We start from the raw sequence: 17,670 nt of genomic DNA on the forward strand, positions 1-17,670 counted from the left end.
CCTACAACGGGGAGGAGGGATGAAAAGATCACATGTACATTATACAGTTTTAGCTTTGTTCCCAGAGCTCGAAAATCATTTGTGATCTTTTGAAAAGTATGCCTAGCGGTGTCATTGGTACCTACATGAATCAACATAAGGTGGGGAGGGTGATGGGGCTTTAGGAGCCTGCTGAGCCTCTGAGTGATATGGTGTATTTTTGCCCCCGGGAGGCAGCATGTTTCTCGAGCCATCCCATCCGGTCTGGAAATGATGGCTTCCGTTCCTCTAAGGAGGGAGTCACCTACTACCAAGACCTGTTTCCTTTGAGGATTGACAGGGTCCCTTTTGTGCAAGACAGTGTGTATGTCCCCTGAAGAGTGTTCCTGTTGAAGTGAATCATGTAGGTGTAAAGTGTTGTCCTCCTCCTCAACATCCCCAGTGCATTCATCAATGACAATCCATTGAGATACATCCGAGAGCCCATTACTCTCCCAAGGATGTTCCTGTTGCTCCTGGTCTATGATTGGGGATGGAGCATTTGCATGATTACATAAGTGTGACTGTGGTGATGCACTGTCCCCGTCAGGGCTATCCCCTGCGCATTGATCCAGGATGGTCCACTGAGTGGTATCTAAGAAACTGTGGTCCTCCACAAGATGTGTTTCCTGATTGTATGTTAATGATGTAAGAATTTCAAATCTGTTGTGTAAATGCAGCTGAGCAGAGGAGTTCTGCGGAGGCTGCCTGGTCCTGCGTCTCCTTCTATGGGTGACCTCCTTCCAAGCCTGAGGGTTGTCTACCTTTGAGTTGATCTCCCCATAAGGTTCCTGATCATGGTCTTGGTGGTGTTGGTGTGATGCAGGCTGCTGATCTACAGCAGCGTGTTGTGCAGTGTCCAAGAAGAGCTCGAGTGCCCGAATGTCCTTAAGGGTCTTAATACGGTGCTCGAGCTGTTGGATCCTCTGCTCCATCAGAGTCATCTGTTTGCATTTGGAGCAGATGTAGTTGTCTAGTTTTTGTGTGAAAAAGCGGAACATGCCACAGCTGGTGCATGTGATGGGAATGTTTTGCTTTTGTTGCATCTCTTGGTGAGCGTGGTGGCCAAGTGGGATCTTTGTACAGTTAAGTAATATGCACGCACTTTATGTGCAGACTGCAACAAACCACGTCTTTGTGTATTTGTTTATGTTGCTTTGTTTCCTGTGTGTACTGCAAAGGATAGTTAGTAAAGGTCCTCCTGCTTCCTCTGCTTCTGCGAGAACCAACTGCCCTTCTGGGATCAGGCTCTGGCAGAAACTCACACTGGCAAATAAAGCTTTCCCAGAAACTCAATTAACAGGGGACAATGCCTGCTGTCAATCAACTTAAGTACCTGGCTCTCTTTCAACACAACAGTCACACAACAGTTAGACTTTGACCACAGGAGCCAAGCCCAAACTCAGTTTAAAATCTTAGCCAAATCTTAGCCAAGTCCTACCTGAAGCCAGGGAGCAAAAATGTCCTCCTGCTTCCTCTGCTTCTGCGAGAACCAACTGCCCTTCTGGGATCAGGCTCTGGCAGAAACTCACACTGGCAAATAAAGCTTTCCCAGAAACTCAATTAACAGGGGACAAAGCCTGCTGTCAATCAACTTAAGTACCTGGCTCTCTTTCAACACAACAGTCACACAACAGTTAGACTTTGACCACAGGAGCCAAGCCCAAACTCAGTTTAAAATCTTAGCCAAATCTTAGCCAAGTCCTACCTGAAGCCAGGGAGCAAAAATGTCCTCCTGCTTCCTCTGCTTCTGCGAGAACCAACTGCCCTTCTGGGATCAGGCTCTGGCAGAAACTCACACTGGCAAATAAAGCTTTCCCAGAAACTCAATTAACAGGGGACAATGCCTGCTGTCAATCAACTTAAGTACCTGGCTCTCTTTCAACACAACAGTCACACAACAGTTAGACTTTGACCACAGGAGCCAAGCCCAAACTCAGTTTAAAATCTTAGCCAAATCTTAGCCAAGTCCTACCTGAAGCCAGGGAGCAAAAATGTCCTCCTGCTTCCTCTGCTTCTGCGAGAACCAACTGCCCTTCTGGGATCAGGCTCTGGCAGAAACTCACACTGGCAAATAAAGCTTTCCCAGAAACTCAATTAACAGGGGACAATGCCTGCTGTCAATCAACTTAAGTACCTGGCTCTCTTTCAACACAACAGTCACACAACAGTTAGACTTTGACCACAGGAGCCAAGCCCAAACTCAGTTTAAAATCTTAGCCAAATCTTAGCCAAGTCCTACCTGAAGCCAGGGAGCAAAAATGTCCTCCTGCTTCCTCTGCTTCTGCGAGAACCAACTGCCCTTCTGGGATCAGGCTCTGGCAGAAACTCACACTGGCAAATAAAGCTTTCCCAGAAACTCAATTAACAGGGGACAATGCCTGCTGTCAATCAACTTAAGTACCTGGCTCTCTTTCAACACAACAGTCACACAACAGTTAGACTTTGACCACAGGAGCCAAGCCCAAACTCAGTTTAAAATCTTAGCCAAATCTTAGCCAAGTCCTACCTGAAGCCAGGGAGCAAAAATGTCCTCCTGCTTCCTCTGCTTCTGCGAGAACCAACTGCCCTTCTGGGATCAGGCTCTGGCAGAAACTCACACTGGCAAATAAAGCTTTCCCAGAAACTCAATTAACAGGGGACAATGCCTGCTGTCAATCAACTTAAGTACCTGGCTCTCTTTCAACACAACAGTCACACAACAGTTAGACTTTGACCACAGGAGCCAAGCCCAAACTCAGTTTAAAATCTTAGCCAAATCTTAGCCAAGTCCTACCTGAAGCCAGGGAGCAAAAATGTCCTCCTGCTTCCTCTGCTTCTGCGAGAACCAACTGCCCTTCTGGGATCAGGCTCTGGCAGAAACTCACACTGGCAAATAAAGCTTTCCCAGAAACTCAATTAACAGGGGACAATGCCTGCTGTCAATCAACTTAAGTACCTGGCTCTCTTTCAACACAACAGTCACACAACAGTTAGACTTTGACCACAGGAGCCAAGCCCAAACTCAGTTTAAAATCTTAGCCAAATCTTAGCCAAGTCCTACCTGAAGCCAGGGAGCAAAAATGTCCTCCTGCTTCCTCTGCTTCTGCGAGAACCAACTGCCCTTCTGGGATCAGGCTCTGGCAGAAACTCACACTGGCAAATAAAGCTTTCCCAGAAACTCAATTAACAGGGGACAATGCCTGCTGCCAATCAACTTAAGTACCTGGCTCTCTTTCAACACAACAGTCACACAACAGTTAGACTTTGACCACAGGAGCCAAGCCCAAACTCAGTTTAAAATCTTAGCCAAATCTTAGCCAAGTCCTACCTGAAGCCAGGGAGCAAAAATGTCCTCCTGCTTCCTCTGCTTCTGCGAGAACCAACTGCCCTTCTGGGATCAGGCTCTGGCAGAAACTCACACTGGCAAATAAAGCTTTCCCAGAAACTCAATTAACAGGGGACAATGCCTGCTGTCAATCAACTTAAGTACCTGGCTCTCTTTCAACACAACAGTCACACAACAGTTAGACTTTGACCACAGGAGCCAAGCCCAAACTCAGTTTAAAATCTTAGCCAAATCTTAGCCAAGTCCTACCTGAAGCCAGGGAGCAAAAATGTCCTCCTGCTTCCTCTGCTTCTGCGAGAACCAACTGCCCTTCTGGGATCAGGCTCTGGCAGAAACTCACACTGGCAAATAAAGCTTTCCCAGAAACTCAATTAACAGGGGACAATGCCTGCTGTCAATCAACTTAAGTACCTGGCTCTCTTTCAACACAACAGTCACACAACAGTTAGACTTTGACCACAGGAGCCAAGCCCAAACTCAGTTTAAAATCTTAGCCAAATCTTAGCCAAGTCCTACCTGAAGCCAGGGAGCAAAAATGTCCTCCTGCTTCCTCTGCTTCTGCGAGAACCAACTGCCCTTCTGGGATCAGGCTCTGGCAGAAACTCACACTGGCAAATAAAGCTTTCCCAGAAACTCAATTAACAGGGGACAATGCCTGCTGTCAATCAACTTAAGTACCTGGCTCTCTTTCAACACAACAGTCACACAACAGTTAGACTTTGACCACAGGAGCCAAGCCCAAACTCAGTTTAAAATCTTAGCCAAATCTTAGCCAAGTCCTACCTGAAGCCAGGGAGCAAAAATGTCCTCCTGCTTCCTCTGCTTCTGCGAGAACCAACTGCCCTTCTGGGATCAGGCTCTGGCAGAAACTCACACTGGCAAATAAAGCTTTCCCAGAAACTCAATTAACAGGGGACAATGCCTGCTGTCAATCAACTTAAGTACCTGGCTCTCTTTCAACACAACAGTCACACAACAGTTAGACTTTGACCACAGGAGCCAAGCCCAAACTCAGTTTAAAATCTTAGCCAAATCTTAGCCAAGTCCTACCTGAAGCCAGGGAGCAAAAATGTCCTCCTGCTTCCTCTGCTTCTGCGAGAACCAACTGCCCTTCTGGGATCAGGCTCTGGCAGAAACTCACACTGGCAAATAAAGCTTTCCCAGAAACTCAATTAACAGGGGACAATGCCTGCTGTCAATCAACTTAAGTACCTGGCTCTCTTTCAACACAACAGTCACACAACAGTTAGACTTTGACCACAGGAGCCAAGCCCAAACTCAGTTTAAAATCTTAGCCAAATCTTAGCCAAGTCCTACCTGAAGCCAGGGAGCAAAAATGTCCTCCTGCTTCCTCTGCTTCTGCGAGAACCAACTGCCCTTCTGGGATCAGGCTCTGGCAGAAACTCACACTGGCAAATAAAGCTTTCCCAGAAACTCAATTAACAGGGGACAATGCCTGCTGTCAATCAACTTAAGTACCTGGCTCTCTTTCAACACAACAGTCACACAACAGTTAGACTTTGACCACAGGAGCCAAGCCCAAACTCAGTTTAAAATCTTAGCCAAATCTTAGCCAAGTCCTACCTGAAGCCAGGGAGCAAAAATGTCCTCCTGCTTCCTCTGCTTCTGCGAGAACCAACTGCCCTTCTGGGATCAGGCTCTGGCAGAAACTCACACTGGCAAATAAAGCTTTCCCAGAAACTCAATTAACAGGGGACAATGCCTGCTGTCAATCAACTTAAGTACCTGGCTCTCTTTCAACACAACAGTCACACAACAGTTAGACTTTGACCACAGGAGCCAAGCCCAAACTCAGTTTAAAATCTTAGCCAAATCTTAGCCAAGTCCTACCTGAAGCCAGGGAGCAAAAATGTCCTCCTGCTTCCTCTGCTTCTGCGAGAACCAACTGCCCTTCTGGGATCAGGCTCTGGCAGAAACTCACACTGGCAAATAAAGCTTTCCCAGAAACTCAATTAACAGGGGACAATGCCTGCTGTCAATCAACTTAAGTACCTGGCTCTCTTTCAACACAACAGTCACACAACAGTTAGACTTTGACCACAGGAGCCAAGCCCAAACTCAGTTTAAAATCTTAGCCAAATCTTAGCCAAGTCCTACCTGAAGCCAGGGAGCAAAAATGTCCTCCTGCTTCCTCTGCTTCTGCGAGAACCAACTGCCCTTCTGGGATCAGGCTCTGGCAGAAACTCACACTGGCAAATAAAGCTTTCCCAGAAACTCAATTAACAGGGGACAATGCCTGCTGTCAATCAACTTAAGTACCTGGCTCTCTTTCAACACAACAGTCACACAACAGTTAGACTTTGACCACAGGAGCCAAGCCCAAACTCAGTTTAAAATCTTAGCCAAATCTTAGCCAAGTCCTACCTGAAGCCAGGGAGCAAAAATGTCCTCCTGCTTCCTCTGCTTCTGCGAGAACCAACTGCCCTTCTGGGATCAGGCTCTGGCAGAAACTCACACTGGCAAATAAAGCTTTCCCAGAAACTCAATTAACAGGGGACAATGCCTGCTGTCAATCAACTTAAGTACCTGGCTCTCTTTCAACACAACAGTCACACAACAGTTAGACTTTGACCACAGGAGCCAAGTCCAAACTCAGTTTAAAATCTTAGCCAAATCTTAGCCAAGTCCTACCTGAAGCCAGGGAGCAAAAATGTCCTCCTGCTTCCTCTGCTTCTGCGAGAACCAACTGCCCTTCTGGGATCAGGCTCTGGCAGAAACTCACACTGGCAAATAAAGCTTTCCCAGAAACTCAATTAACAGGGGACAATGCCTGCTGTCAATCAACTTAAGTACCTGGCTCTCTTTCAACACAACAGTCACACAACAGTTAGACTTTGACCACAGGAGCCAAGCCCAAACTCAGTTTAAAATCTTAGCCAAATCTTAGCCAAGTCCTACCTGAAGCCAGGGAGCAAAAATGTCCTCCTGCTTCCTCTGCTTCTGCGAGAACCAACTGCCCTTCTGGGATCAGGCTCTGGCAGAAACTCACACTGGCAAATAAAGCTTTCCCAGAAACTCAATTAACAGGGGACAATGCCTGCTGTCAATCAACTTAAGTACCTGGCTCTCTTTCAACACAACAGTCACACAACAGTTAGACTTTGACCACAGGAGCCAAGCCCAAACTCAGTTTAAAATCTTAGCCAAATCTTAGCCAAGTCCTACCTGAAGCCAGGGAGCAAAAATGTCCTCCTGCTTCCTCTGCTTCTGCGAGAACCAACTGCCCTTCTGGGATCAGGCTCTGGCAGAAACTCACACTGGCAAATAAAGCTTTCCCAGAAACTCAATTAACAGGGGACAATGCCTGCTGTCAATCAACTTAAGTACCTGGCTCTCTTTCAACACAACAGTCACACAACAGTTAGACTTTGACCACAGGAGCCAAGCCCAAACTCAGTTTAAAATCTTAGCCAAATCTTAGCCAAGTCCTACCTGAAGCCAGGGAGCAAAAATGTCCTCCTGCTTCCTCTGCTTCTGCGAGAACCAACTGCCCTTCTGGGATCAGGCTCTGGCAGAAACTCACACTGGCAAATAAAGCTTTCCCAGAAACTCAATTAACAGGGGACAATGCCTGCTGTCAATCAACTTAAGTACCTGGCTCTCTTTCAACACAACAGTCACACAACAGTTAGACTTTGACCACAGGAGCCAAGCCCAAACTCAGTTTAAAATCTTAGCCAAATCTTAGCCAAGTCCTACCTGAAGCCAGGGAGCAAAAATGTCCTCCTGCTTCCTCTGCTTCTGCGAGAACCAACTGCCCTTCTGGGATCAGGCTCTGGCAGAAACTCACACTGGCAAATAAAGCTTTCCCAGAAACTCAATTAACAGGGGACAATGCCTGCTGTCAATCAACTTAAGTACCTGGCTCTCTTTCAACACAACAGTCACACAACAGTTAGACTTTGACCACAGGAGCCAAGCCCAAACTCAGTTTAAAATCTTAGCCAAATCTTAGCCAAGTCCTACCTGAAGCCAGGGAGCAAAAATGTCCTCCTGCTTCCTCTGCTTCTGCGAGAACCAACTGCCCTTCTGGGATCAGGCTCTGGCAGAAACTCACACTGGCAAATAAAGCTTTCCCAGAAACTCAATTAACAGGGGACAATGCCTGCTGTCAATCAACTTAAGTACCTGGCTCTCTTTCAAGTACCTGCTTTTCTCTCCTTAACTTCACTGGTTAGAATGGCCTGTGGCTAGAAGAATGAAACTAAACTAATAGGAAAGAACAAGGTTGGATTATAAAAATGCTCATTTCTTTATATTTTGTGGAATTATCTATGCTTTAATATCTTCATATATAGAGAACAGAAGGATTGCTATAGCTATCCTTAATGAAATCAGGCCAGCTGAAATTAGGTATCCAATGACAAGTTTAATCATCCTACTAAAATCAACAGAGTTTATGTTTGCAAAGGACAGATTAAGCATGGGGAGACGTTGTTCAAAACATAGTCACAAAACCTGTAGAATGTTAGGAACACAGATTCCTTGGATGTATCTGAAATATATATGTATGTGTGTTTATATTCCAGGTCAAGATTTCACAGCCTCATGACAGAATCCAGTAAAGTCCCATCCTTGCATAGAAAAGGTTATCATGTGCAGGTTCCTCCAAACATATCTGACAAACCAGATGCAGCCTTTTTGAGAAAACTGGAACTCAATTATCAGGGGAAACCTAGAGCAAGATACACTCCCTCTTCCAGTCATATGAAAAGCTCTGTAACAAATGCTATCAGCACCATTTTATGATTCCTTTCCATTTCTATGCTGCATGTAGCCTGAACTGTTGAGCCAGTTTGCACATTGCAGGACTGGGTCAAAACCTCCACATTAAGCAGTACCGTTCAAAAGATTTAACTAGGACTCTTGGATGCTATACAAACAGGATTCTGTGATACCTTCAACTATTCTCATAAGGGGAAGGACATTTCTGAACTCAGACTGGGTTTTTTCAGCATGCATTTTTATTTTTAAAAATGTGTATTTGGAAAGAAAATGAGCACTGGAAAACTGACAATGGGCAGCTAGGAAAATGGGAGGGAAACTGACCACATTAGGTGGTGGTCCTGGCAGCATGAATTCAATGAAGCAGCAGGAACAGCTCTTGCACTAACATGTCAAAGGCTGCATGAGCCAATGGGTTGTCCTGTTAGATAAATGAATTGTTTGTATATGGTACAAAGAACTACTGAGTCCTGTGGAGAAATTGCCACTGACAGACAATGTAAACAATGACTAAGACATACTCTGGGTTTATTTGGATTTTTTTATGTCAGAGAGGAGGTCCAAAGTGAATTTGTACAATTGGACTACAAGGTTTTTTTTTGGAGTTTTTTAAAACTTGACTCAGATGTACCACAGAATCCAACACACTCCCAGATGATTACTTGCAATTACGACTATGAAAAAATCCAGGCGTGAAGATAGTAATGTCAAACCAGAAACAGGCAAATCTGAACATTAGTATTTGGGGAGTATGTATAAACAGAAGATTTGAGGGTGAGACAAGTCATGACACTGCCAGCTTTTATTATCTGCTCCCCAGTCCATCTACTCCCCAGATGTGTTGGACAGTAACTTCAGCTACTATAGCTTCCTATTATGGCCAAGGGTGCATCTACATTGCAGGATTAATGTAGTTTGACACCACTTTACCAGCCTTTCTCCATGCTATGGAACCCTGGGATTCTTAGATTCATGAGAAACCAGTACTGGTTTAGCAGAGAAGGTGAAAGACCTTGTAAAACTACAGCTCCAAAGATTCCATGGTATAGAGCAGGGGTCCTCAAACTTTTAAAGCAGAGGGCCGGTCCACAATCCTTCAGACTGTTGAGGGGCCAAATTATCATTTGGAAAAAAAAACTCGAACAAATTCCTATGCACACTGCACATATCTTATTTGTAGTACAAAACAACAATAATAATGAAAGACCAATACAATATTTAAAAATGAAAATAATTTTAACCAACATAAACCTATCAGGATTTCAATAGGAAGTGTGGGCCTGCTTCTGGGCAATGAGATAGTCAGGTTAATTAGGATTGTTGTTGTTGTGTGTCAAGTCATTTCAGACTTTGGGCAAGCCTAAGTCCAAAATTATTTATTTATTCATTTACTACATTTATTTATATCTCACCCTTCTCACCCTGAAGGGAACTCAGAGCAACTGTATGTACATACAATATATTATATTATTAGCATAGCACAATATTAGCATTATATATTACTATATTGAACTATACCACTATACTGTAATATTATATGTAATATATAACATATAATTAATATTATTACAGTAGAGTCTCACTTATCCAACATAAACGGGCCGGCAGAACATTGGATAAGCGAATATGTTGGATAATAAGGAGGGATTAAGGAAAAGCCTATTAAACCTCAAATTAGGTTATGATTTTACAAATTAAGCACCAAAACATCATGTTATACAACAAATTTGACAAAAAAGTAGTTCAATACGCAGTAATGCTATGTAGTAATTACTGTACTTACGAATTTAGCACCAAAATATCACGATGTATTGAAAACATTGACTACAAAAATGTGTTGGATAATCCAGAATGTTGGATAAGTGAGTGTTGGATAAGTGAGACTCTACTGTATATGGTATTATTATTAGTATTATATTGTATAAAATGATAATATTATCAATATCATATGTATATACAATATATTATTAAAACTGATATAAAATATTATATTATAAATGAGGGTGGGGGCCAGGTAAATGATCTTGGAGGGCCGCATCCAGCCCCCGGGCCTTAGTTGGGGACCCTTGGTATAGAGCCATGGCAAAGTGGTGTCAAACTGCATTAATCCTACAGTGTAGATGGACCCTAGGAACATGGGAATTTCAGCCCAACTAGTTACTGGTTTGGGAAAGGCTGCTGAAATGTCTAATGGAGAGCTATGGGAATCTGAAGAGGAACATATGATACAAAGATAAAGCATATGCAATCACATATAAACTTATCATAGAATCATAGAGTTGGAAGAGACCTCATGGACCATCCAGTCCAACCCCCTGCCAAGAAGCAGGAAAATGACATTCAAAGCACCCCTGACAGATGGCCATCCAGCCTCTGCTAAAAACCCTCCAAAAAAAGGAGCCTCCACCACACTCTGGGGCAGACAGCTCCACTACCGAACAGCTTGCACAGTGAAGAAGTTCTTCCTAATGTTCAGGTGGAATCTCCTTTCCTGCAGTTTGAAGCCATTGCTCTGCACCCTCGTCTCCAGGGCAGCAGAAAACAAGCTTGCTCCCTCCTCCCTATGACTTCCCCTAACATATTTTTACATGACTATCATGTCTCCTCTCAGCCTTCTCTTCTGCAGACTAAACATGTCCAGCTCATTAAGCTGCTCCTCATAGGGCATGTTCTCCAGACCCTTGATCATTTTAGTCACCCTCCTCTGGACATGTTCCTTCTGGACATCTCCCTTCAATTGTGGTGCCCAGAATTGGACACAGTATTCCAGGTGTGGTCTGACCAAGGTAGAATAGAGGGGTAGCATGACTTCCCTGGATCTAGACACTATACTCCTATTTATGCAGGTCAAAATCCCATTGGCTTTTTTTTGCTGCCGCATCACATTGTAGGCTCATGTATAACTCAGGATGACGAGGGCCAGATCACAGCCCAAATGCTGCCCCTGCAGGATGGGTCATGTACTGTTTGAGATTCAGTTCTGACATATGTACAGGTATAGCTGCTTGTGTTTCAGCGAGATCAAGCAAAGGATCTAATTTAGGCTCACAACTAACTTCTAGGGGGCAGATGGTCTGCTTTTACAAGCTTCTCCAGGGGTTCTTGCTCAACTATCTTACCTTCCCTCTGGTGGTTCTCTCCCTTGGTATAGACGGAGAATCTGGTGTGCTCTTTGCCCTGCTTCTGACTTTCCAAGCTTCCTAGTTCTCTCCCCAGAGGGATATGGGAAAGTGGAGAAGGAGAGTTTACGGCAACTCTGCCTTCTGATTATTTTCTCCAGAATTTTGCTGGAGCCATATAACCCATAATATCAAGGCAGATAATCCACAGTATCTGCTTTGAACTGGATTATCTAATATATACATAAATATTTGTTATAAACTACACTATGAAATATTGCTTTGGCATAGAGATAAATGCATCGATCAAACAAAATCTCCATTAAGTCTAAGGAAGTCCACCCTAATTGGTGGGAATAGTGTAACATCTTTCAAATCACCCTGAAAGACAACAGTGCCTTGTACACAAATATTGATCTTCTAAGATAGGATGACAGAGAATAGAAAAAGCACTAAAACCCATGATATCACACAATATTGTTTATAATATATATGTTGTAGCTATTATATTGTTTACTGTAAGTGAAACGTCTGCTTTGATATGTCCAGTTTGGATAATTATAGCTTACTTGAATTTAAATCCTGCCAATTTCAAAAGAACTGACTTCCAAGAAAAATATTGCAGCTTCAGTAAAACAAACGCAGTACCAAAATGATATAGCCTGGCTATATGGATACTTTCATTCCAATTAAAAATATATACACAGTAGAAAAAAGGCAGGCATAGTTACAGAATTGTTTTAGATCTTAAATTTATGGCACAGCTGACACTTTGTAGTATACCTCAGTGACCTGCTGAGGGATAGGTCTGACCTATTAAAACCACAGAAATGAAGAAACAATATAATCATCCACACAGATCTTGCTTGAAAGCCATGTGAGGCAGGAACACAGTTCAGACACTGTTTTAGTGCTTGCCTCGTTACCCTGCCATTGGCTGCTCAAAGAAAGTTGAAATATACTGGCTCCAAGTCCATAGTGTTGATGTGGTTTCTGAATTCCTTTAAGTATATGAATGAGACACTCTAACTCCTGATGAAACATGTTCCTAAAGCCTTCCACAGAATCCAATTGTTTATACAGCATTCAACAAACCTAATTAATATACGTAACCAAGTATAGAATTAATTGAGTTTATGCTCATGTAGTTCTTGCTGGCTTGTGGCTCTGTGATTTTCCTGGGATCACCTTCATTATACAGCTCCAATATTATTAACTTGTTTAGAGCGCACAGCACACAGCACCAACAAAATCTGATTAGGATTAAAAAGTTAGACTGCCGTTTACAAATCCAGTTATTAATCCTAACTAGAGCAGATCACTGAACCACTTTACAAAATAACATTGACAGGTTCCCACTGGTTCAATGGGTATTGTCTAGTCATAGAACAAGTTAAAATAGAAAAATAATATAATTACCATAAAACTTCAGGGCGCAGTAAACAAAAGATCTCGCTTAGCTTCAGTTAACGTGAGAGATTAAATGTGAACCAACTGGGAAATGTTCCACAATCGTGTGTAAGGAGACACTGTTGCTCCACTAAGCACTGTTTTGCAGCTAGACATGACCTGAAGGCAATTTCAGGTTAGCAAAACAGTTTCAATTCAATTTGGAAAGGAATCCTAGAGGGTGCCTTGCTGGACTGTACCAAAGCGCTTCTCCTTCCAGCAACTTTCTGACACAATGGATAACCAGACTGCATTCAAAATCCCATAGGCAAACTACATGAAGGTAGAAAGATAATAACCATTTCCTGTTGCTTTTCCAGCAAATGATATTCAAAGATATTTAGTAATATAAAATTGGCACCCAAATGTAACAAAGAATAGGCAAAATAAAGAAAATTCCAAAGTTTCTTAAATTATGCTCAAATAGAACAATATTCATTTGAAAGCACGCAACACACCTTTTTCTGGCACTGGTTCCATAAGTGAAATACATGTTACAAATTATTTTTTTCTTTAAATGTCTTGTGTATTTTAGTGGGGACCCCACAGTAAAAATGCACAATTATTATCAGCCTTTGGTTGTTGCTAGCATTAGCACATTACCAAACGAGCAGCGGGATGAGGCAATGTGCACATAGAAAGTTCCCAGTGTTCTTCCCTCTGCCTTAGAGATATGCACTTAGTTCTTTTTGCTTCATTGGTACCTGTTGAGGCCACTCCCTTCCACACTGAGGACGTCTTTGTTTTACTTTCATCTAAGATGTGGGAGCAACCTTGTGAGATCCCCTTCCCATTTATATGTACAGGAGCTCTAGGGGCTTCGGTATCCAAATTGAGCATAATTCTTTTATTTCCTGGATGGATTTCCTGAGACAGTAAACATTTTTCTTTTCAGTTTACTATGCGCATGCAGAGTGATTCCTCCTGTTTTCACCACAAGCTATTTAAATGGACTGATGCACTCTGCTAGCAATAAATACCAAGATATTATTATGAATTTTTCTAATGTCCTGCACTACCTGGTGTCTTAGGGAGGCCAATTATTAAGGTAATAAAGGGTAACTAGCAGGCCAAAGACTGGGTCCACTGCTCTCCATTCTGGTCATATCAGTAGACTCCCACTGCTACAGTTATCCTGTCTCTTCATGTCTCTCTGATTTAATGCTTACCACTTGGACACAAGGAGCTCCCAGTGGTACAATAGGTTAAACTCTTGTGTCGGCAATTCGAATCTGGGGAGCGGGGTGAGATCCCATCTGTCAGCTTCAGCTTCCCATGTGGGACATGAGAGAAACCTCTCACAGGATGGTAATATATCCCGGTGTCCCCTGGGCAACGTCCTTGCAGAGGGCCAATCCTCTCACACCAGAAGCAACTTGCAGTTTCTCAAGTCGCTACTGACACACACACACACACAACTTGGGATACCAGATTCTTACAGTGAAACTGGAGTTCTGGTGGCAACGTCCTTGCAGATTATCAATTCTCTCACACCAGAAATGACTTGCAGTTTTTCAAGTAGCTCCTGACACATACACACAAAAAAACCTTGAACACCAGATTCTTACAGCGAGTGATCCCCAAACTGGTGTTCTGGTTGCTACTAAAAGGTTACTTTCTTGCAATCCTTTTAGCTCTTTCACCGAGTTCTACAGGGGCATATGACTGATATCCTTCCCATAATCTTCTATCACCTTTCCTTAGCAGAAAAAATGAGAAGGAAAAGGTAGAATAGATACCATTTAATTAATAGCACTGGGAGCCTTCTTCCTGGAAGCATCCTTTGCCTCTACTAGAATAAGACGCAATATTAGGTTTCTCCACCGTGTCAACCTCTCTCTTTAGACAAGGGAAAGCTGTCATAATATTTAAGGGCTAAGCGTTATACCGAAATCTGTCCTTAGGATCTTGATGTATCCCAGAGGAATTCCTAATGGAATTGGTAGATGTCTCAGATGATTGAAGAAGGATTTATTCTCAGCATACAGAACAGAAGCTGGATGCAGTTTTTTGAAATGCACATTCAGGAGAAAGTCTTTCTTAGCATTTTCTCTTATTTATTTCCCATGTGTGGGTTTTGCACAAAGGAGGGATGGAATGATTCTGCAGAGAGCATCATCAGGCCGGAGGAGATGACTACGTACTTTCTTAGCAGATTTTGCCAGTGGGGGGGGGGGGGGGGGGAGAGAGAAACCTGATATTTATCTGCATGAACTGAAACTGTTCATCCCTAGGGGAAAGAAGAAGTGTCCTTTTTTCTGCACCCTTAGGAGGAATTGTCTTTTTTTCAGTATTAGTACTTGGAGAAGATGCAGAAATTTAAGTGGGTATTTTCTTTCAGGCATTTCCCTTCAGACCTCATAAGGGGATTGATAGATTTATCTCTTTCATCCAAAGATGTGAGAGGCAGCCAGGCAAACAGCGGGAGGATGTTTTCCCCTTTCAGCATTTTGTGCATATGAGATCAATAGCCCTCCTACACTCAGGGGTACCGGCCTGTCAGTAGCAGCCTGGCAGCCCCCTCTTCACTCACTCCCCTTGCCTCCTTTAACCAATAAAGGCTCTCCCTATTGCCTTCCCAGGAGCCGGACATTCACTCACCGCCCGTGATCTGCGCAGGGCCAAAGCAGAGGGCCAGCTGGAACCACAAGACCACCAGGGAGAGCTTGGACTGGAAGCGCTGGCACAGCGGCGGAGGCGGCTGCTGCTCTTGCTTCTCTAGGAAGGGATCCCTGCTGTTCGGATTCATTCCATGATACATCTTTTATCCACAAAGGGCATCTGGATTGCAAGGGTCTGCGGGCAGCACATGGGCACTGTCTTCACTGCGCACGTCCCTCTCTTTCAAAAGGTGGCCCTCTGAACCTGGAAAAAGGGACAAGCAGCATTCTCTTGTCGTGAGCAAATTAAACCTATAGTGGATTGCTGTGAGTTTTCCAGGCTGTATGGCCATATTCCAGAAGCATTCTCTCCTGACGTTTCACCCATTTCTATGGTAGAGATTGTGAGGTATATTCGAAACTAGACAAGGAAGCTTTATATATCGAGGGTGGGAGAAAGAACTCTTGTCTGTCAGAGGTAAGTGTGAATGTTGCAATTAATCACCTTTAATGGCCTTGAAGCTTCAAGGCCTGGCTGATTCCTGCCTGGGGAAATTCTTTGTTGGGAGGTGCTAGGCCCTGATTGTTTGAACAAAACCTGGTCATCAGTATTATTAAAAAAAAAACTCTAAACACTCTGAAAACAGGGGAATTACAGACAGGAAACAATCAGGGCCAGCTAACACCTCCCAACAAAGGATTCCCCAGGCAGAAATCAGCCAGGCCTTGAAGCTGCAAGGCCATTAAATCGTAATCAAGGTGATTCACACTTTCTCCCACCCTGGATCTTCCACAGATATGTAAACCTCACTAGCCTAGTTTCCAATATACTTCGCAACGTCTGAGGATGCCTGCCATAGATGTGGGAGAAACTTCAGGAGAGAATGCTTCTGGAGCATGGCCATACAGCCTGGAAAACTCACAGCAACCCAGTGATTCCAGCCATGAAAGCCTTCAAGAGCAATAAAACTATAATTATCTCTCCCCCCATTCCCAACTCACACCAAAATGCTGATCCCTTTTTGCCCCTGCACACCTGGGGCGCCCCCTAGAGGTGGGATGAGAAAATAAATGACAGGACTCTTCTCAAGGTAGATTTTCCCCCTTTTGAGGGGCGTGTGTTGTGCGAGAGAGATAGGATGATGGACCCTCCTTCCCCAACCTGCCTTCCCACAGTGGCATCGTGCCTCCCCCTTGCTTTCTCAGTCCTTTGGCCCCAAGATCCAACCCCCATTGTCCCTATGTACACTAACATATAATGCAGTTTGAAACTACATTACTGTAGAGTCTCACTTATCCAACATAAACGGGCGGCAGAACATTGGATAAGCGAATATGTTGGATAATATGGAGAGATGATGGAGAAGCCTATTAAACATCAAATTAGGTTATGATTTTACAAATTAAGCACCAAAACATCATGTTATACAACAAATTTGACAGAAAAGTAGTGCAATATGCAGCAATGCTACGTAGTAATGACTGTATTTATGAATTTAGCACCCAAAAATCACGATATATTGAAAACATTGACTACAAAAATGCGTTGGATAATCCAGAACGTTGGATAAGCGAATGTTGGATAAGTGAGACTCTACTGTATATGGTCAGTAGTTTAACTGCATGAGATGGTTCCACACTGACCAAATAAAGCAGTTTCAAAACTACATCCTATGGCAGCGTAGAGGAGGGGCCCTTCTTGCCTCTATCGATTGCAGAATTTCATTCCGTTGTATCTATCTATCTATCCATTCGCTTTGAGGGAGGAGAAAGAAAGCAAAGCCATACGAATCCCTTTCCCCTTGCATCGTTGTCCCCCCCCCCCCCCCACACCAAATCGAGTGCTGCTTTACCTGAGGGCTGCCCGTCTGCAAGGAGCCGCCTTTCCTTGATTTTAGCCGAGGCTCTGCGCCGGGGAAGCCTCTGCACTCGCCTGGACTGCTAACGGAGGAGGAGGAGGGCTAGGACGGAGGGACGGAGGGAGGGAGGCCCTCATGCTACCTGTCTGCAGCGAAGGCGGGAAGAACAGCAGCAGCAATCGCAGTAGCAGATCCACTCGCCGCGCTGCTCCTGCCGCTTTTGCCGCCGCCAATGAGGAGCCGCGAGGGCGCACCTGCCCAGCGCGCGAGACGCCTTCCACGCCGCTCCCCGGGAGGCACCCGAGGGTCTCGCGGGCGGGAGGAGCGGCCAATGGGCAGGGCAGGCGGGAAAGAGCGCGTGGCCGGGCTCTCCTCTGGGAGAGTCCTGCAAGAGCCCCAGCGGGCAGGCGGAGGAGTGGGCGCCTTGGACAGCCTTATTTGCCCTCCCCCTCCCCCCATTTATACCTGAAAGACAGGAAAGAAGGGGCTCCCACTGAAAAGAAGGACTACATGCTATTTTCCTGACCCCCTTTTTGGAAGTGCCCGCCATT

General features: G+C 44.3%; 1 protein-coding gene across 2 annotated transcripts in view; it reads right to left on the minus strand.

Annotated features, from left to right (window-relative positions):
• The window catches only part of susd4 (sushi domain containing 4), a 129,941-nt gene extending 112,480 nt beyond the window's left edge, over positions 1 to 17,461 (minus strand). Inside the window, exons 1-2 of one of the 2 annotated variants that reach the window (XR_010003616.1) lie at positions 17,114 to 17,461; positions 15,262 to 15,525 (exon numbers count right to left, since the gene is read on the minus strand). Coding sequence is in view for 1 of the 2 variants with exons in the window: in XM_003216036.3 (XP_003216084.2) it covers positions 15,262 to 15,421 (160 nt within the window). In the remaining variant the exon portion in view is untranslated. The remainder of the gene's footprint in view (positions 1 to 15,261; positions 15,526 to 17,113) is intronic. The other variant, XM_003216036.3, reaches the window with a different exon arrangement.
• Between the last annotated feature and the right edge of the window lie 209 nt (positions 17,462 to 17,670).

This window comes from Anolis carolinensis, chromosome 1 (assembly GCF_035594765.1).
Source record: "Anolis carolinensis isolate JA03-04 chromosome 1, rAnoCar3.1.pri, whole genome shotgun sequence".
In the NCBI taxonomy this organism is placed as follows: domain Eukaryota; kingdom Metazoa; phylum Chordata; class Lepidosauria; order Squamata; family Dactyloidae; genus Anolis; species Anolis carolinensis.